Source organism: Cricetulus griseus, chromosome 8 (genome assembly GCF_003668045.3).
Source record: "Cricetulus griseus strain 17A/GY chromosome 8, alternate assembly CriGri-PICRH-1.0, whole genome shotgun sequence".
NCBI lineage: Eukaryota > Metazoa > Chordata > Mammalia > Rodentia > Cricetidae > Cricetulus > Cricetulus griseus.
This window is the reverse complement of record NC_048601.1, coordinates 95,502,134-95,527,721: the sequence shown is the minus strand read 5'-3', so window position 1 is coordinate 95,527,721 and position 25,588 is coordinate 95,502,134. Positions and strand designations below refer to the sequence as shown.

At 44.9% G+C, this 25,588-nt stretch overlaps 1 protein-coding gene across 1 annotated transcript in view; it reads left to right on the top strand.

Annotated features, from left to right (window-relative positions):
- Nucleotides 1-12,225: 12,225 nt before the first annotated feature.
- Dpp6 (dipeptidyl peptidase like 6) overlaps nucleotides 12,226-25,588 on the top strand; it is a 652,844-nt gene continuing 639,481 nt past the window's right edge. The window contains exon 1 of the mRNA XM_035448706.1: nucleotides 12,226-12,450. Coding sequence (XP_035304597.1) covers nucleotides 12,226-12,450 — 225 coding nt within the window. The remainder of the gene's footprint in view (nucleotides 12,451-25,588) is intronic.

The window sequence follows — 25,588 nt, the reverse complement described above, 5'->3', positions numbered from 1 at the left end:
GGGCTATCTTACTGCCCATGTGACCAGTTGGACACAGACATTGTGTGATCTGAAGGAAGGTGGTTCTCAGGGCTCTCAGGCTGACTGAGCTTACATTTCTGAACTCCCACAGCACCCTCAAGTGGTGGCATCCAGCTCAGAGTTACTCCATGTTCTGGGACTGGTGTTTGCTCTCAGCGACTACTGTGATTTTATTTGTTCTGCTCCTGTATGGTTGCTTTTCACAGATGGTTAAATTCATCATAGGGACATCGATATGAAAAGCTGAGAGAGTGGGGTGTGCATTGGGGTGTAATGACAGGGATGCTATCTCAGCAGAGGCTGTCAGTGGAGTTGGGGCAGGAGGAAGCATGGGGAAAGACAGCACAAGAGAGGAGACTGGGAGAATGTGAGGAATGAATTTATCTCCCTCCTGCCTCACATGAATGAATGCAAGAACAGATAGCACAAGGTCCAACAGACTGCAGGACACAGACTTGCTTCCTATAACCAAGGCCCCTACTGTCCTCTCCTAACACCAGACTCTCTGGGGGATCTCTGAATCACAGACTGTACCTATTGACTCTATTTTGTAGTTTGGCCCCTTATGGCAATAATCAAGGCCAACAAATATGAAATAAAGGTCAAAATTCATATTCAAGACAAAGACCTTAAACATCAACTTCTGCCTTCTCTCCTATATGCAATTCCAAAATGAAGTATACTTAAGAAATAATAACAGATAGATATGTTAAAAAACAATTTCTTCCCAGATACATTTGATGCAAAAGTCTATGTACATCCACCCAAGCTGGGACTTTTCTGTTGTTTGGCTACTCATTCTGATAACAGGTGTTTGGAGGCTACCTGGCCTTGCTGTTCACTGGCAAGGCATTTCAAGACTGTGCTGTCTAATTGTGACTCTCAGGGGTCTTGACATGACAGAGGCATTCAACCTTCAGATGCTGCAGCATGACATGTGTTCTAAAGTATGCTGGGCTGCATGCATTGCTTTCCTGGGATATGTATCCATGAACCTAGGTTGGATATGCCTGATCGCACTACATTTCAAGTCAGCTTTTATGATACCATGTCAAGATTTGTATCATTTATCTCAGAAAACTCTTTAGGGACACAGGGCCTATGTGTCTGAAAAGTCTGGAGTGCTGGTAAATGTAAGATATAGATAGATAGATAGATAGACAGACAGACAGACAGACAGACAGACAGACATGTATCAAACTGTTCATGTAATTTCATTCTTGCACTCAATGTATTTTGTTAATATTCACCCAAGATACCTCAAATACCTACCCCCTAACTCCTCCCAGACCCACCCACCCTCCCAACTCTCTGCCTTATATTTCTGTATAGCCCACTGATTCCAATTTATACTTTCCATACAATACTCCTGGGTGTAGAGCCATTCACTAGAGCAGTGGTTCTCAACCTTCCCAACACTGTGACCCTTTAATATGTTGTGGTGACCCCAGCCATAAAGTTATTTTCCTTGCTACTTCATAACTGTAATTTTGCTACTGCTATGATTCAAAATCTAAATATCTGATACATAGATAGTCTTAGGCGACACTTGTAAAAGGTTTATTTGCTCCCCGGAGGGGTCTCATCCTACAGATTAAGAACTACTGCACCAGAGCTCAGTTTAAGTAAGAAATGACCTGCAGAGTCTAAAGCATTTGAGCACATGGTCTCCAGTTGGAGGTGCTGTTTGGGAAGTTTTAGGTAGTGCAACCACTAGAGAAAGTAGATCACTGAGAATGGACTTCGAGGGTTAAAAACACCTACTTCTATCGTGCCTCTACACTTCATGCTTGTTCTTCAAGATGACAGCTCTCAGCTTCCTGTTCCTGCTGCCACACATGCCTCTTGTTGCCACACCTTCTCTCCATGATGGATTCCTGTCACTCTGGTCTGACCATAAGCCCTCAAAAACTCTCCCCTCCTTAAGCTGCTTCTAGTCATGGACAGAAAGTAACAGATACAATGGTCGGCCTACCAGGGGACACACTTTTAAAGAAAAATGACCCCTCCCTGCAAAAGAAAACAACAACAACAACAACAACAACAACAACAAAGAACTATCAACTGGTCATAGCTCCCAATCAGAGGGGAAGGCACATAAACTCCTCTGCCCTCCATGCTAGAACGCAGACTGGCTTGACCTCACGCAGGTATTATGCAGACAACAGCTGTTGTGAGTTCATGAATGCAGTGTTCTTATCGTGCCCAGGTAGCACTGTTTTACTCAGGTCCTCCCAGACCTCTGACTCCTATAGTCTTTTCACTCCGCCCTCCTTTGTGGTCCCTGAGCCTCTGAGGGAGGAGCAGCAGCATACACCTTAATTGTGGCTGAGCACTCTATAGATGACTTTGTCTAGGCACTGACCGATGTGAGTGTCTGTATCACCTGCCGACCACTGATGTCTGAGAGTTGACTTCACCCATGGTCATAACAAGAAGCTGTAAAGCTGTGGTGCTCTTCCCAAGTCACTTGGCCCTCCGTCTGCACCTGGTGCAGTCCAGGGTTGGCAATTCTCTGTGCGTTATCATCTCTGTGCTAGCGTATCTCCAAACCTTGTTCCTGTCCCTGAGAATATTTAAGAGGCTTTTAACCACTGACAGACATTTTCTTCCACAAGCTCCACTTGAAGAAATGTACCCTGATCAAGAGAAAGTCCCCAAACAGGGGCCATTTTCCTCAGAATGAAGAATATTGGCCACCTACATCCAGGGAAAAAAAACAAATGATTTGTTTTGGAGGATTAGCTACATATGACCATGGTATTTTCTGTAAGTTTACACTGCTAGTACCCTCCATGCTTACACCCCCATAGTCTGAATAGAAAACCCAGGCCCAAGTCAGGCCTGTGATGAGCCAGGAGTTCGGATGATGGTGCCCGGCTGAAGGGTCAGATCCTGAGTCTCTTTTCTGGATTGGAAGGCCCAGCTTCAGCTAAGCAATTTCGAGCTCTAGGTTTACATGGTGGCAAACATGTGTCCCTTCTTCCTGTGGCCTCTTAGAGGCCTCAGGGCTCTTAGAATCACATCCCTACATAGGGATAGATAACCAGGAGGAGGTGATAGATTGAGTATTGTGTATGAAAAAGAAACCAAGCCCACAATGCTAGGAAAGCAAAGCTGTTTATAAAAGCTGTCTAGAAAAATAAGTTCTCTTAGGTAAGAGGGATATCGTCCTTGAGAATAGACATTCTGCTTGGTGGACAGACAAGCAGGCACATGTGTAGTAGGTGAGCACCTGTCTGTATGGAGTGAGGACTGTATGAACCATTTTTATGGGAACATTTTCACATCTTGATTTTGGAAAGCAAAACAGAAGTTCTGGTTTTCTTCCAAGTCACCATCCAGTGTGTGCCCACCCCGAAGCTTTCTGGAGCACACCATACACTATGGCTCCAGAGCCAAGGAGCAGCCCATGCAGTCTTTCTAGAACTCATCCACCATGAGAAGGTGGGTCTGACCAATACCAGAAAGAGGGCATTCTCATGAACCAGAATTTGAAGAATCTGTGATGGGGAGAAGGCAGCCAATAGTCTCTCCAGTCTCCTTCTTTGGAGAATGCAAACTAGAATCACATTGAACATGGTGATGAATTTACTTTTCTCCAAGTCTGGGGGCAGTGTGCTGGAGAGAGAGCTCAGCAGTTAAGTTAAGCAGCCTTGCCGCTCTGCTCTTCCAAAAAACTCTGGTTCATTTCCCCTGCACCCTTATTATAGGACTCATAGTACCATGAAACTCCAGTTCCAAGAGATCTGACACCCTTTTCTGGTTCTATGGTCATATGTACTCATGTACGCGCGCGCACGTGCACACACACACACACACACACACACACACACACACACACACACACACACACACTGTATTAGTGTTCTCTAGAGGAAAGGAACAAATAGAATGAATATATATATATATATATATATATATTATATATATATATATTAGATTTATTAGAATGGCTTACAGGCTGTGGCCCAGCTAGTCTGACCATGACTGTCTACCAATGGAAGGCCCAAGAATTCAATAGTTGTTTAGTCCATGAGGCTGGATGTCTCAGCTGGTCTTCAGTATACACCAGAATCCCAAAGAAGTAGGCTCTAATGTCAGTGAAGAAAAGGGCTTGCTAGCGAGAATAAAAGCAAGCAGGTGAAATGAAAGCAAGCTTCCTTCTTCCACGTCTTTCATATAGGCTGGCAGCAGAAGGTATGGCCCAGGTAAAAGGTGGATCTTTCCACCTCGAAAGATGGGTATTAAAGGTTTATCTCCCCACCTCAAAGAATCCAAATTAAAAGTGGGTTTCCCTTCTTAAATTATTCAATTAAAAAAATCCCTTATAGGTGTACCCAGCTCCTTGGGTTTTAGTTAATTCCAGATGTAGTGAAATTGACAACCAAGAGTAGCCATCACACACACACACACACACACACACACACACACACACACACACACACACTTAAATATAAAGTATTTTTTAAAGTAATGAAAAGCAGCAATGTGAGGCAGAAGAGTATGGATGGTCTTTTGATAGCCACATAAATTGGTTAAGACATGGTATCACTCCATGTTCATCCAGGATGGAAACCAAGGCTGGGTGTGACTTATTCCCGGGATGCTCTGCACATTTGGGTCGCCATCATTTTAAGTGGGCGTGTGTTACTCTGTGATGAGCTCCCAGCAGGCTGCCTTCCCAGGAGACCATGAGCTACTTGTTGGATTCAGGGCCTGGAGTTCCCATTTTGAATTTGTGGATTTAATACAGCTCAGGTGTGATCAGTGGCTAAAATGTTAGGTTAGCACTTGTTGCAAGCTATCATTCGGGTGTCTGTGACTATGTCCACAGGCCACCAGGAGTTTCCTGTTGTTATTTTTGTGTTTTGTCTTAGAATACTTACATCTTCTGTATTCTATTTCATGATGTATTTTGGATTTGATAATTTTATGTTACAGAGATAAATGGCCTATTCAAGAAATATGCTTAATGATTTGACCACCTCTAATAGAAAACCCAGCATCCACTGATTTCACAACCAGTCATTTCCATCTCATTTGGAGTTGAACTTGACTGAATACTATCAGAGCCCTGAAAGGCAGTTATAAATATGGCTTCGTACTGCTACTTCTTTTATCCCAAGAAGGCTAAGAAATCCTTCAAAGTCTTTTGCAAGCATTAATTTATCCGACTTTCCCCACGGAGATGGAAAAGGCTCTGTATAAATGATGCAATTTGAGTATTGTTGGGTTATAAAGAGATGTAATGGCAGTGATTATGGGTGAGATGCTGAGAGGACTGAGGTAATAGGGCCTATCAGGAACTCAAATCAAGAGGCAGGGAACAAATGGGACCCACCTCCCCCTATTGTAGTAGAGAGTGGGTCCACTTGTTGCCATCTGTAAGTGAGGAAAAGAGCTGTTCAAACTGCAGGCTTACATGACTAATGGATTTATTTAGCCAACAGGCAATTTCTATTTACCTGTCAAGCAAAATATAAATATAAGTCAATGTAAGGGGAATTACTTTTTGTGTTCCAAATTACTATGATTTGAAATGCAATTAGCTGTATAGACAAATCAGTTTTAACCTGTATGAGGAAGAAATTGTTAAGCAGCAGGGGGAACAGAATGGATGGGGTTGCAGTCCACAGGGATTGAATTTCCCACAAGAAATGGGCAGCTTCGTTTCGGTTTTATTGTTCCTAATAGCATCTGTTTTCATTAACGAGAAGCTACCATCTCTCCGGTCAGGCACACACCCACAGATGCATGAATCAGGCTATGCGCTGGCAGCTCCACTTTTACTCATAAGTATGTGATCACACACAAATTACTAGCTCATGAATGTGAGTATTTATGTATAGATATTGAATACCACCTCTGTCTATACAGTGCAGTGAATTTCAAGGAAATATATTGTGTTATGATGGCATCAGCCCATTTTTAAACCTGTAGGCATGTGCCATGGGAATTTGCAATGGATCCAAGTGACAGTGAAAAATAAAATAACATGGATTTTATAATGAACATTTTAATGGACTTTAAAGGATCGGGTTCAGGAAAATTAAGTTCATAGAAGTCGGTTTTCAACTTATATATGTTTATTAAATTTATTGGTTTTTAATTAAGGACAGGTTTTCCTTATAGCATTAACTAAGCAGCAAGGCCAAGTCAGAGGTGCTGAGGGCTTTTTATGGAATCAATTTTTGAAAGCAAGCTTTTTCCCCATTTGTGGTTCTGCAGACCTCTCTGCCAAATTGTATGCATTTTGGCAAGATGGGAAAGGCTCTTTGTTAACGCACAATGTCAAAATGTCTCTGGAGAGAGGCATCAAGAGAAATGGAATCTTCCCTTTCACTACAGAGGACAGGTCAACCCAAGGACAGACAGCATCCAGACATGTCCTCCATTCTAGTGTGACTTGGAGTAAGCTGCAGAGCTAACCCCGCATCAGTGAGGAAGAGGCTTTTTCTTTTGGGGTTCTTTCCATAGACTGGATAGAAGGTTCAATGAGTAAAGGCACTTGCTGCCCAGTTTGATGACCTAAGTTCAATTCATGTGATCCACATGGTGGAAGTAGAGGCAACTACTGCAAGTTGTCACATGACCTCTACAGACACACACACACACACACACACACACACACACACACACACACAGAGAGAGAGAGAGAGAGAGAGAGAGAGAGAGAGAGAGAGAGAGAGAGATAAACAAATAAAATTCAACCCCACCCCATGGAGAATCCTTACTGGACCCCCTAAAGTGTGACTGTCTTCCTGGGAGTGGAGAACTTGGAGACTCTTTGAGGATATGCCTTGGCTCTAAAAAGAGAATGACTCAAGTGTTAGATTCTAAGGCATGAGTTCTCACTCTTGTATGTGCACCAGGTATTCACAGAGGGCTGTTTCAGCGTGCATCTCAAGCTTCCAGTCCCAGGTCTCTGTTAGGACAGGTCTAGAATGGGCAAGCCCTAGAATCTGTGTTCCTAACAGGTCCACATTGGAGGCCGACGTAATATGTAATTCTCCACAGTCCTCAGTGGGTTGAAAATGCTTTCTCATGACCACGCTGTAAAAGACCAGGCTTTGTAAAGAAAACACCTGTAATCCAAGAGGTTCTGCAGTCATCTCTCTGTTTCCAGGGAAGACACTCATATATAGCATTCACCTGATGCATGTAAAGCCTGTCAACTGGTCTGAATGACTACAAGTTCATCATTTCCACCTCATAACACAGCACAAGCAGCACATAGTAGGCATTCAGGCACTTCCCAAGCAAAGAAGTGAAATGCTTGCAGTAAGTGTTGCTGTTTAGCTAACAGTCAAGGCATGCTATCTAAAAAGTTACCCCCAAATGCAGCCAATTATACAAGAAGCTAGACAAGACTTGGATTTAGCCTAACGAACTGGATTTTTGCTGGTCCTCACTAAGCTCCCCTAGATGCCTTTGCTCTTTGCTTCCCAACCATGGAAGCATGGCCACAGCTTAGGGATTAGGTCCAGGTCCAAGTGTCAGCAGCTCGGGAACTCATGTCCTTATGGCACAGAGGTCAGTCAGTGACACCAGCGCCTGCCAGGCCTCTGCCTGAATCATGCTCATGCACTGGCCAAAGTCAGTCATGCAGTCAGTCCCGAGGTCAGAGCGTCAGGCAAGGGTCACATCCCTGAAAGTATTGAGGATAAGAGAATACTCCCTAAACGATATCCCAGTCTGTCATGGTTTTGAATATGGAAATTGTGGCTTACCTCAAAGATGACTCCTAACACCAGAGATAAATGGCTTGCTATTAGAGTCCTGTGTATTCAACTGTGTTGAGGTCTCTTTTTTTTCTCCCTAGTCCTCTTCCATCCATAAACAGGAAGTTGAAGAAAGCATTATTAAAATGCAGCAAAAAGCGCAGATAGTAGATTAAAACTTTACTGATTTAATAGAAAGTTTTTACTGAGTTAAAGTGAACGTTTTCCTTTAAACCATATTAATATTTAATATGTTGAATAGCTGGAAAATAATTCAGTTCCCACTTTACCTTTGAGGTTTCTCTGAGTGCAGAATTTACTGATTCCTTTGTGTGGATATGTGTGTTCATTATGCAGTCCTTGTTTGAAATCTGTGCAGAGCCTACAGCCCAGTGCATCCTTAGCAGTCATCTTGCAAAACCAGACAACAGAACAACATAGCGGAAGTGTGTGTGCTGTGTGGAGGGGGATTCAGAGTTAAGAGTGTGTCTCTCGTTTTTTAAGCAGTTTTATGAATATCCAGATGCTTGTTTTATTTATCCCAGGTTATAGGAGGGTGCCCAGTGCTTCAGGGAAGACCTGCCCTCTGAGCACATCTCCAACATCAGCAGCCAGGAAGAGGAAAGATCTTTCAAGTTTCCTTTATTGCCAGTTTAGAAATATCCTGTAGCATCTGCTGGGTTCGATGCTTTCTCGTATCTGTTTGTAAATCTGTTCCAGGGGGCAGCATACACAGAAACAATCATAAGACATGACAGAGAAGCAAGAGCAGGTGGACACTGGTTTTAAACAGTGATGGGGAATTTGTTTCTTGACATGACATGGCCCACAAATAAGCTCACCACATTTCCTCCGTTGACTCCGGTGCAGCTTAAGCCTCACAATTGCTCCTCTGGGCAGAAAAGTTTGTCCCAACTTTTTCCCTGGTTAAAAGTTTTATAGCTAAATGTTTTTATTATATCTGTTTATTTGGTGTGTGTGTGTGTGTGTGTGTGTGTGTGTGTGTGTGTGTGTGTGTGTGTGTGTTCCGTGGCACACTTGTAGAACTCAGGTTGTCAGGCTTGGTAGCAAATACACCTATATACCTGCTGAGCCATCTCAACTACCCTATAGTTTTTATTTTACAATAAAATGTTCACAGCCACGTTGAGCCAGATCTTAGATCTGTTTCCTGCTAAGACACTACCACCTGATCGATAGGCCCCAGCTTTATTATCCCTCATGGTAGCTCAGGCCTTGTGTTGCTGAGGAGGGGTTTCCACAAGCCAGACTTGATTAATTATGTGTCATAAGCAGTAGAGTTGACCATGCTCTAAATCCCCACCCCCTCACTCTAAGTTAACCTGCTTAATCTGGCCCAGGGGATTATGCAGCATCAAATCTGTAAATGCTCTCTGCCATGAGTGTGCCCGTGCATAGGGGAAGACCGGATCTGCAGGTACATTGCTACACGTTCACGGCTTCACTGTCAGAGCCATCCTTTAAAATGGGGAGCTTTGTGCTCACTGTGAAAGACAGAAAGAGTGTGGCCAACCTATTCACTTACTTGTGCGCCTCCATCAGAGTGCATTAAGAAATGCCTTGCACACAAGCGGCTCTTCCCAGCTTTAGACCCTCTGTGCCTTTTATGCCAGCATGGCCAGGCTCTGCCTCTTTCTTCCCCACCCCCCCTCCTCTCCATTTCTTTTGCTCATGCTGCAGATCTTCCTCTCTAGAGAGAATATTTTACTTGAATTCTTTCCCTGAATGTTTATAAGTTCTCACAACTTTTTCTTTTACAATATGTTTAAATGGGAATAATGTATATCTTCAGAATAATTTAATCGGACTTTTAAAGCTTTCGCCTAATTTTAAGTTGAATACTTACAGATTCACCAGAGAAAATAAGTCTCAAAGACATATACCTGTTCTATCAACTTACTGAATTCATCATTAAATAAATGGTTCAGTCTTGGGGCTTGGGATGTGGCTCACATGTTAAGCACACACAACACTCTAGCCTGAGTTCAGATCCAAGCACCCATATCAGGCAGCTCACAACTTCCTATAAATCTGTTTCCAGGGGATGTGACACCTCTGGTCTCTGAGGGTACCTCACTCATGTGGTCATACTCATGTAGAGACATACAATGCACATAATGAAAATAATTCTTAAAAATCCTACCATTAATTTATAATGGTTACCAGGCACTCATCTATAAAACAGTGGACACGATAGTCTATATAATTTCTATAGTTTGCATTAATGTATTAACATGGCATACACAATTATTCCTGCTTGTGAAAAACCGTACATGTGTCCTTCGGGTATAGTAAGGAAGTCACAGGAGACATCCACAGGCAGTGATGTCACAATCCTTAGCTGCAGTGGATGTGAGCCCCCAAAAGGCAGGGCCTGTCCTTTCAGGTGGCTAGCAGAGGGATCTTTCCCGAGAAGGGCTGGGAGCCAGGACTTACTGACCAGGGAATGGAGTTTTTAGTTTTATGTGTTTGAAAACATTCAGCGGCCCGTCTGAGTTGTGGCATGATGTCCAAAGCTCTCCCACCCCAGACTTTCGGTGGCCTCCCACGAAGTGAGCCCTGCAGTGATTGAAATGTGACTTCAAGCTCTTCTTATTTTCTTCATAAAGGGAAATGTCTCTAGAGTGTTTTAGTGCCTGTCTATTCACAGTGAGCGCAACGCGTGAAAACCAACTTCTGCATTGGGAACTTGGGAGAGAAGGGCTGAGAGGAATGGCAGGTGGTTTTGGTTCCAGCAGTAAGCCTGGCTCAACGCAGTGCAGCGCAGCTTCCTCCATGCTGAGGGCTCTACAGACACTCTAGGCTCCAGTCAAGGAGGACTGGAGGTCCTCCGCTAGCCAGGTCCTCTGAGTGGCTGTTAAAATGCTCAGTGTCAACAGGAAAGCTGAGGAGGCTCCTGGTGCTCCACTGAGTGGTAGGGGAAGTCAAAATGGTCCTGGACTCATTGTGAGAAGGGACAACTGAGACTCTGGGAAGGTGCCAGAATTCCTGTGAATCCTCCGAAATTTCAACCCTTAGTGGTGCTGGTGCATCCCAACTCAGCCTCAGAGAGCTGGACCAGGGGAAAAAAGGGATGCACATGGAGGAGGGGGAGCGTCTAAGACCCAATAGTGGCCAGAGACCCACAAAGGACAAGTGTTCCAGAAGCCTGCAGGAACCATGAAGGATGGAAGTAGGGGGAGATGCCTGCAAGGCGTAGACCAACAGTTAGATACAGTTTGCGCATCTCTCCACACGGGGGCACTCGAGCACGTTGGAAGCCCTGTGTATTTCACAGCCTTTGGGGTCAAGGCTCCCCTATCATGGCATCTCAGTGCCAGAATGGGGTGGAACAAGGTTTGGAAAGATTGCTGGCCTCCAAACACTATAGCGTTTCCCTGTATTTACTCATAGACAGGCAGGTTGGAGCCAGGCGTACCCTTGAAAGGCGTTGCTCCTGACACTTGCACTAGGCCAGCACAGGAGTCCTGCTGCCTGTTGTAGACTTGGTCTTCTCTTCTTAAAAAGATCAAAAGAAAATGACTCTATTTTTGAAATCCTACATGGTGGAAGGAAGGTGGGTCCAGGAACAGGTGCCTCCCTGTGCCTGCTCCTTACAGGCCTCCTCCTATGTCCTGCAGCCGCATTCCTACCCTAGGCTCTCGGGTCTTTGCCAAAGTTTACCAAAGCTGGGAGAGCAATACTAGGTGGGAGTCGCTGGGAGGCATGGGAAGGCAGCTGTTTGCTGCCACCCAAAAAGGATGTCATGTGAATGGTGGCCCTGAAACCCCAGGATACCATGACAGAAGGGGTTTCTTTGCTCAGCTTTAGCCTCTTGAAGCACTGGAGCCTCTCTCTTGGGCACTTGGCCCTTGCCAAGCTGGGAGTGCCCCAGCCCTGAACCCTCAGCCACGACCAAACTAGTGTTCTGAGAGTCCTCGGCATCCACCTCCAGCTCCATCAGACTGAAACTCCCCAGGTGCCATCACCAGGCGGGAGCTGGGTACCCCGCTGAGAAGGGAAAGGAGGAGCTGCTAGGGGCCAGGGCGGGGACCAGGAGATGAGCCGGGATGAGCTGGTCTCTAGGTGGTGCCAAATAATGGGGCCTAGACATGTCCCCTCCCTTGGTGTGCCTCTGGTGTCTTGCTTTCCTTCCATCTCTTTGGTGAGGCCGAACGTGGCGGTGGAGAGGACTTAAAAAAAAATAGCAAAGCAGAAAGAGAAAGCGATCACTCCGACCCCTGGCTTCCGCGCCGCCGGGGAGGGGGCGGAGAAGCTGAGCCAGGCAGAGTCGCTCAGCACCCAGGCGACTCGCGAGTGGCGCGGAGCGGCCGGGCTCGCCTTTTTTCTTCTTTCCCCACCGCCTCCCTTTCCCCCCTTCTCTCTTTTCTGCTGGAGGGGGTGGGGAGAGGGAAGAGAGATAGAGAAAGGAAAATTTTTTTCCAAGCATCCGAGCCAGTGAGCCAGCTCGCGGCGGCCCATGGCTTCGCTGTACCAAAGGTTCACCGGCAAGATCAACACCTCGCGCTCCTTTCCGGCGCCCCCGGAGGCCAGTCGCCTCCTGGGTGGCCAGGGGCCGGAGGAGGACGCGGGCCCGAAGCCCCTAGGGCCGCAGGCGCAGGCGGCGGCGCCCCGGGAGCGCGGTGGTGCGGGTGGCCGGCCCCGGTTCCAGTACCAGGCGCGGAGCGACTGTGACGAGGAGGACGTAAGAGCATCGCGGTGGGTGGGTGGGTTGGTGGCGGTGGAGGGGGCTTCGGCGAGAGGCATGGGCCTAGCGACTCCTGGGGGCTCTCTGGGTCCCCTGTTTCTCTCTTCCCGTTCCCCCCCGCTGTGCCGGAGCGCGCTTAGACACTCTCCTTGGCTCCTGGTCTCAGTCACCATGGTCCAGAGCAGGTCTCTGTGGTGGTAGCGAGGAGTTGGAGGCTGGAGCAGTCAGGGTTTGGAGCTGCGCCTGCTGGGATGTGGACTATGCGTGGAATTCACTGGATTCGTGGATGTCTGTTTGCAACCACAGCCTGCTGTGGCTCCCAAGGAGGGAATTTGATCTCTGTGTGCTTGGAGTTGTGTTTTATGTTTATTTTCTTGCTTTGAGGCTCAGGGAACAGCTAGCCCAGATTCCTTTTCCCGTCCTTCCACTTGTCACTGCAACTATACAAGGTGGCCCTCCTCTCCACTCTGCCCCCTTCCCCTTTTCACTGTCCCCAGACACCTTCTCTCCCAAGGATTATACCGTGTGTTGTTCTTTTCCAGGAAAAAAAAAAAGTCGTAGGTTCAGAGTCCTGGCCTCTGACCCAGGCCCAATACTGGTTTCCCTACTAAGTACCAGATGTGCTAATTTGGGCTACAAGCCCATGGTCCAGCAACTCTACTTGGGCCATGCTTCTTCCTTTAGAAGTTCTTGGAGTGGTCTCTAACTCTTGAGACTGGATGTCTGGGCTTCAGAGGCTGAATTTTCAAATCAACCTAGTAATCAAGAGCAGAGTGCCTTCCAGTGGCTCCAGAGATGAAATGGGTTGACCTTCCAGCAGGTTGGTGCCATGAGGACTTTCAGGGAGGGAGAGCTTTTATTGAGACCTGGAGACAACTCCCTGGGGAGCCCTGAGGCAGACAGGTCTGGCTTGGCTGGTGCAGCTTTAGAGAAAGGTGTGTAGTGCCTGAGGAGTTGCTGGGATCCCTTTGCAGTGCAGTTCTGCAGCACCCGTGTCTTTGCACCAGCCTCTTAGCCCTCCTCACCCTCTCAGAGCAGCCCATTGCCCTGAAGGGAACAGGAGGTGTGACCTCAAGACCTATAGGGTCTGGAGTAATAAGACTTCAGTGCTTAGTAATTTTTGGTGCAATAGATGTGCGTGGAGGGACAGGACTTCGATGGGGCAGGGGTTTCTTAATTGCCAGATCTTACGAAACCAGTGAGGCCATGCTACTGTTAATAGTGGGTTTTGTTTTGTTCTGTAAGACATAGGGACTGACAGCCACAGAGGTGACAGGAGTTGGAGGGAAGCCCACAGACCCCAGCCAGGCATCATATACCTTTCTCTATGGTCATTTCCACATTCCCTGGTTAGAAAGATACCAAAGACTAGTGTCCCTCATTCCAGTGGGCCAGTCTGGAGGAAAGAGGACAAATTCTTTTGACATCTGGTTCAAAGAACTAGAATTCCTTGAGGAGGGCATCAAACAATGATGAATTCTGGAGGATTCTATTTACTTAGGGTCCTGGGGACATAACTTGGTTGCAATGCAGGCAGGAAATCTGGCTTAAAAGCTTTGGATTATGGATCGGAATGAGCTTGTTCTGCTAAGCAGGCTCTAGATGTCGCTAGGAGAAAGGACAGGCAGGGCTGGAAGCAGCAGCTGGTCTCCGCCCATCTGGATTGGGTTTGTTTGTTTGCTTCTTAGATCTTAGCTGGGAGCATGCATATCCAGAACTGCTGCGCAGATAAGCCCAAGTCTGAGGTCAGCAGCAGATCAGGGATACTGAATCAGTGGGACATGTCCACTGTGAGAACTCTGAAGGGGGCTTTCTCAAACTCGGATTCGTCAAGTCCTGGCACTGTGTATCCTGCAAAATACAGAAATGTGTGTTTGCATGGACCCACGCACATGGGCATTGGTCAAGTGTGTTTGTTATACCAGGGCATATATATTTTTCCATTATTGCATCATAATAAGCAATACTCTTCCTATAAAGTAGAGGTTGTGTGGGGTGAAGAACATAAGAGTTGTTCATCAGGAGCTTTATAGGTAATACAACTGTTATGTGGAGAATTCATGATATAAGAGTAGATTTTAGCTGCTCTTACTACAAAACTAGCCATGTGAGGTGGTGGGAATGTTCATTTACATACTCATCAATTTTGAAAGTCTCTTAAAACAAAACAAAACTTCCTTTTTTAACTTGTCAAAACATTTACCAAAAGACAGATGCACAAATCAAACCTTTTTTCTTCCAAGAACAGAGATTGCAGTTTCCTTGCAATAAAAGGTAACTGGTAATGTTATTGGGTTTAAAAACTGCTAAGCATGTCTATCTCATGTTATTTTTTAATCAAGTACAAAGCAGAGGGAGAGGGAGAGAGAAAGAGACAGAAAAACAGACAGACACACAGACAGAGGAGACAGAGAACCTTCCCCACGGGAGCTATAGGAACCTCACCGGTCCCTCTGGAGCTGTCCAAGGTTCTGAACGCTCTCTTTCCATTAGCTCATAGAAAATCTCCACCACTTGTGTCTGAGTGAGCAGTCTGAATACAAGACTGGTGACCTCATCACAAGTTTATGTTCTACCAGTCAAGGCATAGCTGTTGCAATATTCAGTGTCTTAATTTTTTTCTCTTGCTTAGATAAAACACTGATCCTTGAGATTCTCCTACATCAATCATTAATCAAGAAAATGTCATACAGAAGTGCCTAGGGGCCAATCTTGCAGATGTCTTTTTCTCAATTGATATTCTTTGTCTCAGATGACCCAAACTTGTATCCAGATGACCCCAAAAAAAGAAAAAGAAAAAAACCAACCAGCATATACAGAAACAGCTACACAGTCCTGGCTGGTCATCTGATGCTGGTAAATGACATAACTTTAATAACACATTAGGCTTTACATATCTTGTGCTTAGACCTAGAGATGGATATTAAAAAGTAGTAATATAGTGTAGAAACAATTATGAAGACTGAGAGAAGGCTCAGTGAATAAAGAGCTTGCCATTCCAGCGTGAAGACCTGAGTTCACACCCCTGAACACACGTAAAAGTCTACCCTGGTAGAATAGTGGTCCTATAGAGAGATAGGAGGTAGAGTCAGGAGAATGTCCAGAAGCTTTTGGGCCAGCTAGTCCAGTGTGTGCAATGGCAAACAATGACAGACTCTGCCTCACATAAGGTGGAAAGAGATGACTAACACCTAAGGCTGTTCTCTGGCCTCCACAGAAGCACTGTGGTACTCCCCTGTTTTCTTTTGGTCTCTGCCTCTGTTTCTCTCTCACTTTTTTAAAAAGTAAAACAAACAAAAAGAAAAAGAAAAAGCCGGGCGTTGGTGGTGTACACCTTTAATCCCAGCACTTGGGAGGCAGAGGCAGGCAGATCTCTTTGAGTTCAAGGCCAGCCTGGTCTCCAGATCCAGTGCCAGGATAGGCTCCAAAGCTATACAGAGAAACCCTGTCTCGAAAAACAACAACAAAAAAAAACCCAAACATATCAGTGTATGGCTGAGAAAAATGTAACTTCCATGAAATTTAAGGTACTTTACAAAGACTGATCCAGATAAAAATCTAACAAAGTCTGTACAGAACACTCCTACAGTAAAGGTAAAGGGCTAGTGATGAGCTAAGAAGATATCACCCAAGTGCAGATAATGTGAAACTCTCCATGACCAATGACCTGTTTGTCAGCTGTGCAGGTCCACAGATGCCTCTTTGGACTGTGTCATGGTTGATCACAATTGCTGAATTGATGGGATCTGGGATCACCTGGGAACAGGCCACTGGGCACGCTGGTAGGGGATTATTCTGATTTGGGTTAATTTAGTTGAGGAAGGAAGATCCACCCACCATGGACAGCACCATTCCCTGGGCTGGAATCATGGAGTATAGAAAAAGGAGAAATGAACTGAGCACCCGCCTTCAACAGTCTGAAACCTGACTGTGGGCAGACTCCCTGTGACAATCTGTATATCTCAAACTCCTGCTGCCATGACTTCTCTGCCATGATAGACTGTACTCTGAAAATGTGAAAATCAACCTTCTCTACTGGAAATTGCTTTTGTCAAGGTGTTCCACCACAGTGACAAGAAAAGAAACTAAGATAGTGAGGCTGTCCTAAGAATTAGAAATAAACCCACAGGGTCTTTAGTTTTAGTCAGTTTCTTTATAAAATTTGCATTTATTTAAACAAAGCCAATTAGTTGGGCAACCACTTTGAAGAACCAGTAGTCGCTTTTATTTAGAACTCATGGTGTAGAGTTAGAAATAAGTTGACTATAAAAAGCTGCTGAAAGTGGCTTTTAGTGAAATGTTGTGACTTGCTCTTGGAATCAACTGTGACTCCTTGTAAAATATCAGCTTTTGTCAGTTCTGTATTTGAACATACTGCTACAGTGGTCCTTCTGTCAAGGGTACATAGCCACTTCTGCTTTCTTCATCTTTGGTGACTCACATTCTCCTAATGATATTAATATGTGGATGGCCTGATTTTAAAACCTCAAACAGGCCAAAGCTGAGAGCCACTGATAAACCACTGCCCGTGATGTCAGTCAGCCTGACAGATCCTAGCTCTCCGTCCTGCGTGTTGCTTTTGCTCTCAGCTCATCTTCTTTTTCTCTACCCTGATCCTTCAGTGGGGTGACATCACGTGTCCTTGGGATTTATTAGTTTTGTTACTGGCTTCTTAAGCAGCTTGCTACCACAAAGATATCCTATGATACCCTGATATCTTCAGGGTATATCCTATGATATACCCTTAAACTTTTTTTCACCAGTGTTCAGTGACTTTTAAATTTTAATTGCACATTATTTTCCTAACATGATAAAGAAAAGGCTAAACATTTTGTTGGCTTCTCCTTCCCAGAACCTTCCTCATCACTGCATTGGCAGTGCCTAGAATACCCACCCCCAGAATGGGTGTGGGGAATAAGGGAGTCATTTGGAGCTGTGCCTAAGGAGGCACCCAGTGCTGTGGTGAGCCTTTAATCTCACATCAGTGGTACCTGCTGGGCAGATGCTCTGGGTACAGTAGAGATGCTCACTGAGCCCAGCAGCTGCAGGGACAACTTACTGTTATTACCTTCTACAGACAATTAAGGCTGGCTTCCAGAGTCTTCCCCTACCTTGGCATGCTTCCCAACCCCATCTACAACTTCTCATACAAGAGCCTTGATACTAGCTCTAGTTTCCATCCTCAACGGTCCTCTTTGCCTCATCTTACTCAGTGGTAGATTTGTACTCTGTGTCATTGCCGTGTTTACTACACAACCTGCACATGGTATGTCACAGGTGTGCTGTTGACCTCTTGATATGATGTCCATGCCATCAGATAATTTCTCCTTTGTCTTTGTGCCATCCTAACTTTCGTTCAAGATGACAGTCCTTCTTCTCTTCAAAGCTTTGAGCCTTGGGCTTTTTTACGGTACCATCCATAAGAATTCTCTGTCTCTCCCTCCATCTTCCTGCTCCCCTTGATCCCTTTCTGATCTCAGCCTTAGTTCTCTGGTAAATCCTCTCCTCCTTCTCCTACCCTTTAAAGTTTGGGTCTCTGGTGTTCTATTCATCCCCCTTCATGCTTTCTTCACCTTTGTGCAAAGGGAACACAGTGCAGTGCCTGCTGTGCCTCCTGCCAGAAGACTTTGAAAATAGCTTTGTTACTCGGGACGAGCCTCTCTGAAGATAATTTGTTTCTACATTATTTGTGTGTGTGGGGGGGGGAGTAGTCAGTTCTAGAATTGAAGGCCTGTGGGATAGCCAGCATGATCACTCTGCCAGGCTCTTGTAAGACATGGCAATAGCTCTGCAGATTATAACAAAGCATCTGCATGAATAGGTCACTAATTCCAATTGGAACTCAGCAAAAACACATGAACCACATTCTCCAGTGTCCAGGTTCCTTTCTTGTCTAAGATTTTCACTAGATGAACTTAGAATCTCCCTGTCACACTACCTCATAGCTCACTGCTAGACATAATAGTTTTTTATTTCAAAATATTTTCAAAATCTAAATTTCATATTATTATCGCAGACTGTATTTAACACTAGTGTTTAGGTAAAGTCAATGGTCACCTAGCCTCACTATAAATTCTTTCAATCAAAACTGGACAGAGTCCATGCTATGTATATAGCAAAGACATGTAAAGTTCTTCCCCCTGAGAACAGTGGATGAGGTCACAGGAAGTTGAAGATGCTACCAGACAGTAGCACATTGCTCTGCACAGAGAAGCAGTGCCAGCAAAATGGAGAGTAGAGCCAAAAACAGCATCAAACCTGCCTCACCTCTGCCCTGCACCTGCAAGCCTCAGCAGCACCACCCCTGTCTCATGTCACCTGCACGGCTGCCTTGACCTGGGAGGAAAACCAGGACAGGGAAGCGATCTTTGCACTTGCAGCATTAACAAGAACACGCTGCCCTGGCTTGTTATCAGGCAGGTCAGTTGTTAACTGTGAACCACAGCAAACACATTTTGACATGTTAACAAGCTTTTGCTCTTTAAAACAAGCAAAAAACAAAAACGTGCCTGTGAGGCAGGAATGCGATCTCTTCCCAAGGGATGTGAGCTGTTGGCAGTAAGGGATTTTGAGGTAGTTATGAAAGCCAAATTTACACGGCATTCTGGTTTTTTTTTTTTTTTAATTGCTGCCAGCACACATTTCCAAATTTTACATGGATCTGTTACCTACAGGCTAAGGAGATCCCTTGGGAGTACTAGAATTTCATAATATTAATTTTGTGTTACTGGTGTTGGCTTATTTTCCCATATGAGATGAAACTTCTTGTATCACTAGTGGGGAAGGATTGTTTACAGAAGCTGGCCCTAGTGGCCTTTTTTCCTTCCATAAAGTAGAACTTCTTTATATCTTACCCAAAGCCTTTTATCCTTTATAGTGGAATTGATGAATGAGTTTAATTTTTGTGAGCAACTGGCAGGAGTTACTGAGTGAGATGTACATGCTGATTGTACCCGACCCCGCTCCTTTTAATTACTCTGATGGTAATAATGCATTAATCAAGTGCTGGAGAAGTGCTTCCCCCCCTCGATGTGCGATATTGATCCCCTTGTGCAATGCTGCCTATAAAAATAATAATCCCGTGATCCTTTTAAAATTAAACTCTGGTTAATAAATTGAATGTTAGGGGTGCAGGGGGACCTGCGTGCCATGTCATGGTTTTCTTCCATCTCAAGCTTATTGATTTGATTTTATAGAGATGTAAAACACGCGTGCCCTTTCCCAGGAACAGCTTTTGCAACACTTTCCTTAAAATTAGGTCCAGCCTTCTGAACTTATTTGGGGTGGATCTGTTTTTTTTTTTTTTTTTTTTTTTTTTTTTATTGATAACCTCTCTAGTTTTACAAATGACTAGACTACAGTGCAATCAAGTAGATGACACCAGACAAATCACACAGGTTTCTGGACTCCTTGTCTCATTCTTTTCTTCCCTGTATATGTCACTGCAGCTAAGTTGGGAAATCAACTTAATTGTGTCACTGAGTTAGAAATGGGGGCTGGAGAAATGGCTCAGTGGTTAAGAGCATTTGCTGCTCTTCCAAAGGAGCTGAGTTTGATCCCTAGCAAACACCTGCAACTCCTTCTCCAAGGAATCTGATGCCCCCTTCTGGCTTCTACAGGTATCCTCATGCATGTGTCATACAGACACACATACATGTTTGAAAATATATGGACATAAAAGCCGGGCATTGGTGGCACACGCCTTTAATCCCAGCACTCGGGAGGCAGAGACAGGCAGAACTCTGTGAGTTCGAGGCCAACCTGGACTACAGAGCAAGTTCCAGGACAGACTCTAAAGCTACAGAAACCCTGTCTTGAAACACACGTGCGCGCGCGCGCATGCGCGCACACACACACACACACACACACACACACACACACACACACAAATATTTTGATTGTGGTGGTTATACTGTTTGCCAGGGGAGCAGAGAGGGGCAGCTTTGCTGTACTGCTGTAAGATTCACCCCTTTTCCTCAGTTTTCCTTTTGTGCAGGATAAACAGCTTTATGTTTTCTAGTATCACTCATATGCGCTTCTAGCCTAGCAAGAGGTCATTTTTGTTCCATGATGGTGAACATTCAAGCAGACACACACACACACACACACACACACACACACACACAGGAAAGCTGGACTTCTATAAGACCTCTGAGATGCAGAAGTGAGGGTACAGGTGTGCAGGGATGACTGGTTCTCTGAACTCGCAGAGGCTTAGTTGTTGTTGTAGAGCTCTCTGCAGGCCCTGGGCATGGCTGGCAAAGAAATTGGGTAACATGGTACAAAAGAGGGGGAATCCCGTGTTTCCAGATACAAGGCCTCTTAGCTCCCAAACAGCTTCTATCTCTGGCAGAAGCACAAAAACTTAGCCAATACTGGGTGAGCCTACAAACAACCTGCAGATGTCCGGAAGTCAGAAAAGTCACCCTGGCTATAAGCCTACTGGGAATGAAAAATAGAAACACACACACACTCATTTATTTTAATCCAAGTGAAACCTATATTTTTAAGATCATTAAAGCCACTGTAGAAATCAATTTTTAATCTTCTTTAGTGGTTAGATTGCATGTTGGCATCAGCATTTACCTTAGATAAGTTTGGCCAATTTTTAATATAATGCCAATTTTTTAAAAAGTGAAATAAAAGATGTAGGTTCCAGTCCCAACTGAGAATTGAGAAAGTGGATTTTTTTCTGTCTCCTGCTCTTCACCATTGTGGGAAGTTTTATAGACAGAGCAAATGGGACAAGCACAGCAGCTTTCAAATAGCAGTGGGCGTCTTGCTGTGTTACCCACAATATATGAGTCTAGCTTCATAAACCATTCTGCAGGAAATGCACAATGTATGCACCTAACTTTAATTTATATGCACTACATACTATGTACACAATGTCTCTGGCCTCCTTTGTCCACTCTACATAATAGACATAATTTGTGAAAGAATAGCTCTCAGGTGACATCAATCAGAAGGAATGCAGGAATGGAGGAGGGCTGTGGCAAGCACTTAGAATCAGAGACCCTTACTAAGCCAGGGGGTTGGATGATGAGACATGGGAACGGAAGAAAGTGTAGAGCCTCTGACAAAAGCTCGGAGAACAATGTCTGGTTTGGTGTGCCTCCCTGTCAGTCAGTCTGTCTAGAAGGCAGTGGTGTTGCAGACTATGCTACTCAGATAGGTTCTGCCTTTATTCTGAGATGCATGTTGATGACATCACAGTCTAGCTAGACTGAGTGGGCTTCAGCAGAGGACAAGTGGCTTTCTTCTATGTGGCAGGTCATCCTTTATTTCTTGGCCCTGGTAGGTTCTGTCATGATGGGCTTGTGGGTGCACAGAATTGCTCTCTGAAATTAATAAATATATACATATATGTGTGTGTGCCTGGTGTCAGAAGAGGTCAGAAGGCATAGATCCCCTGTTGTCACAGACAGTTGTGAACTGCCATGTAGGTTCTGGGAATTGAACCCTGGTCCTCTATAGGAACAGTCAGTGCTCTTAACTCTCTAGCCCCCTCTCTGAATTTTAAGGGCAAGTACCTCCTGTCCTGTATCTCACAGTGTATCTCTGATATACTGACGTGGAAATTGCCCACAGGAAGGCAGCAGAGACTGCAGTGCTGGGGCACATGGGCCTCATCGCTCCTTTCTCAGTGGAGGAACAGAAGGGTTCTAGAGCCTGTGTCAGGTGTGTGGGGAGCTGGTGGGTCACAGGGGCAAGACCAGGCCTCCAGGTTGACAAGAGTGCATGGCAGCTCCTAAATGTCTGTAATGGTTCATTAGGAATGTGGCCTCCAAGAGCCTTGAGTGGAGGCAGCAACAGAGCCTGAGGCAGGCCCTCAGGGTTGAAATTTCTGGAATGGAAAAATTCAATTACCTTGTCCAAGCACTTGGCATTGTTTCTTGTCTCCGTGATACATGGATTTGGACCAAGGCTGTTTTCAGCTAAGAAGGTGAAGGTTTTGTGCTTCATCTGAACATTTCCCTTCAACACAATCCCTTCTCCCCAGTTACCGCCGTGCCCGGGAATGTTTAATTTCTACTCTGTATGTGGAAAGAACACTTGGGGAGTCTCTCCGTTATTTCCAAAATTTTAGCTCTTCTGAAAGGATGGGAAATTCAACCCCATCTCTTCCCCCTCACTGGCTATCTATTAAAGGAGGGGATGTCGGGGAAGGCAGGGCACTGTTTCTATAGAAACCAAGCTGCAGGTACAGCAGGGCCTCTGGCTTCTGTGTTGGGCAGCTGGCCTTACTGAATGCAAAATCACCCACATTATTCCTCATTGCGTCTTCTGGATTTGTTTAGCTGATGTCAATCAGCATGGGACAGGAGGCACCTCGGCAGAAGCGTGAGGACACCCCTCCCCCCCCCACACTCACCAGTGACCCCAAACTCAACGCTTTCTTTTCACTACATCAGAGAAATTAGCATCTTGCGCTCTGGACTTCTGCAGTGCAGGGGTTCATCCCAGAGTCCCGGGATGTAAGAAGGGCTTAAGTGTCACTGGCAGTCTCTCTGTATTAACACCCCCTGCCTGGTACCTGCTTAAACAGATAAAGGTTTCAACTCTGTTCAGGGAGTGTCCTTCCATTCCCCAAGTCCAGTCCACAGTCGGCTTCCTTGGGTCCTGCCTGATCCTGGCGGAAGGGCCTGCTTCAAGAGCCCTACATAATTAGAGCCACCTGTAAGGCCAGGCCCACCACAGGCAAGGCACCTAGTCTCTCTCAGAGCCAGGACCTGCAGGTGTGACATGGTCTGTCCTTTGATAGTATCTGGCTCAGTGGCTCTCACTCTACCAAAAACCTTCTCATTGGTTCATCTACCAACCCCTTCACCCGGACCTCCCCACACACCGCCACCAAACACCTTTATCCACCTGGCTGCTCCCACAGGCAGAGACCCAAGTTTCTTCTAAGATCACTTTCTCAAGAACTCCAGCCCATGCTCCCTGGTGAGAACTGGAGCCCAACCCACGTGCTATGCCCAGGATTCCCCACCCACTATGGTTTGGTCTTCCCTTGACACATTGTTTAACACTTTCTGATACATTCGTTATACAATATACTTATTATGCCACTTTTCATTTTCTATTGCCCATTGTCAGAATCATGGCTGAACTGGGAATAAGGACTTTGGCCTGTTTTGTTATCAAACACACGTAATGCCTGAGGGATTAGTCTGTTTGTGAAGTGACTGAGTGATGGTAGCAGAGCTGGGTTGCCTCTGATCCCTTCTACCTGAACAAGCCTGCTTTCTTTAATCCTAGTTTTGCCAATTTGTTGTTGTTGTTTATGGTTTCTTTTCAAATATAATGCTGGGATTTACTCCCAAGTCTGAAGCATACTAGCTACACTGGTGTGTTGAGCTATCATGTTAAAATTGAGAGCTAGCAAACATGTTAAAATTGAAAGCATTCTAAAGCAAAGTTCTTGAACTTTTCCTATGGCCTCTTCACAGTGGCTGAAAGGGAATTCTCTTTCGAATCCTACACTGTTGGGGTAAGCAGAGGTTCTTTTTGACCGCTCATCCTAAGAGAACAGATAGGCAAGTGGTTATTAGAAAAACAGCAGCATGGGGACTGGAGTGATGGCTCAGCAGTTAAGAGAGGCACTGCTTGCTCTTCCAGAGGACTCGGGTTTGGTTTCCAGAACCCACACTGGGTGCCTCATAGCGGCCTTTAACTCCAATTCCAGGTGATCGGGTGCCCTCTTCAGGCCGCCATGGGCATAGCACTCATGTATACCTACACATACACATGAACACATACATCATACATACAATTACATTTTTTTCATCTTAAAAAAGATAATAGCAGAACGTATTTTTATAGAGTCAGCATTTAGCTTTTGCAATGTCCTGTATTGTTTTAATAAGTTTGATAAATATGAATTCAATTAAAATAGTCTCCAACCATTTTGCTGATTCTTTTTTGTTGTTGTTATTGGAGAATAGAAGTTAAGAGTTAAGAGTTCCACAAAGGAAAGTGATTCCTATAAGAACGGCATGGTAGTGAGTCACTTTGATCAAAATTTTGCATCACCTAACTCAATGTAATTGAAAAGGGGGAAAAAACACAGCTTCTTTTTCTATGATCACATCTTTATCTGACAGGTGGGAAATCAAATAAGAGTATTTTTGAACCCTGCATCTTTAGAGGGAAACTCAAATTCCCAGACCAAATGCAATGTTTCTGCCAGAAAAAAAAACTGTTTCTGGGTTCTGTAATCTCTCTGAAATTGCCTGGGGCTCTCTGGCTGTGCATAGCACCCATTTCTATGATAATGTAATCAGATCAGTCTTAAAAGATGGAGGGGGAGCAGGCAGCATGACCTTTACCTGCAGAACTTGGACACCTACCCCTCAGGCAATGTCATGGCTGCAAGAAACCAAAATGTGTAGGACAAAGGCCTGTAGCTGCTGGACAAGGTTGGGTGAGGTATAGGTTTTGGATGCTTACATATTTACCCTCCTTACAGTGAGCAGTGTTCAGCCCTGGATAGCTGAACCAAAGCCTTCCCTGTGAAGTCAAGACATGTCAGACAGTGTGCTAAACAAGTAACAATGCCTTGAGGACAAACCATGTCCTTCATCTAAAGATGCATTGCCATTAGTGACAAATTTTAGAAGTTTCCCAAGTATCCTAGTGCCCAGCTTTATAAACTGTGAGACTCATCACTGGTTTGAGGTCATTTAACTCCATGTGGAGGTCATGGAAGTTTGGCAATACTGACAGGTCTCTGAATTTGTAACAACCAAGAGGTCATTCAAATGTAAAGACGAAAGGAGCCAGAGGTGTTTCCAGGACCTGCTGTTGTGTCCCTTGACTTCACAGCAGCCTTGATCCTGAGCTCATTTTTTGTATCATACACTTATGCAAAGTGATGCTCTCTGCATAGATAATTATAAAATTAAAATATCAATCAACTCTGAAAAGTACTGAAGATGCTCTGTGTCCCAAAGAATTAAATATTTAGCCAAGATTTAATTATTTATATAAAATAAACAAGCAACCCATGTCATTAATATGCAAATTTATTTTCACTGTTCATAAATGATGAAGTTACATGTATACCAGAGACTTGTGTAAAGATAAATTTCTCTGACTTATCACCAGTAAATGTTATATTTGAATACCTATT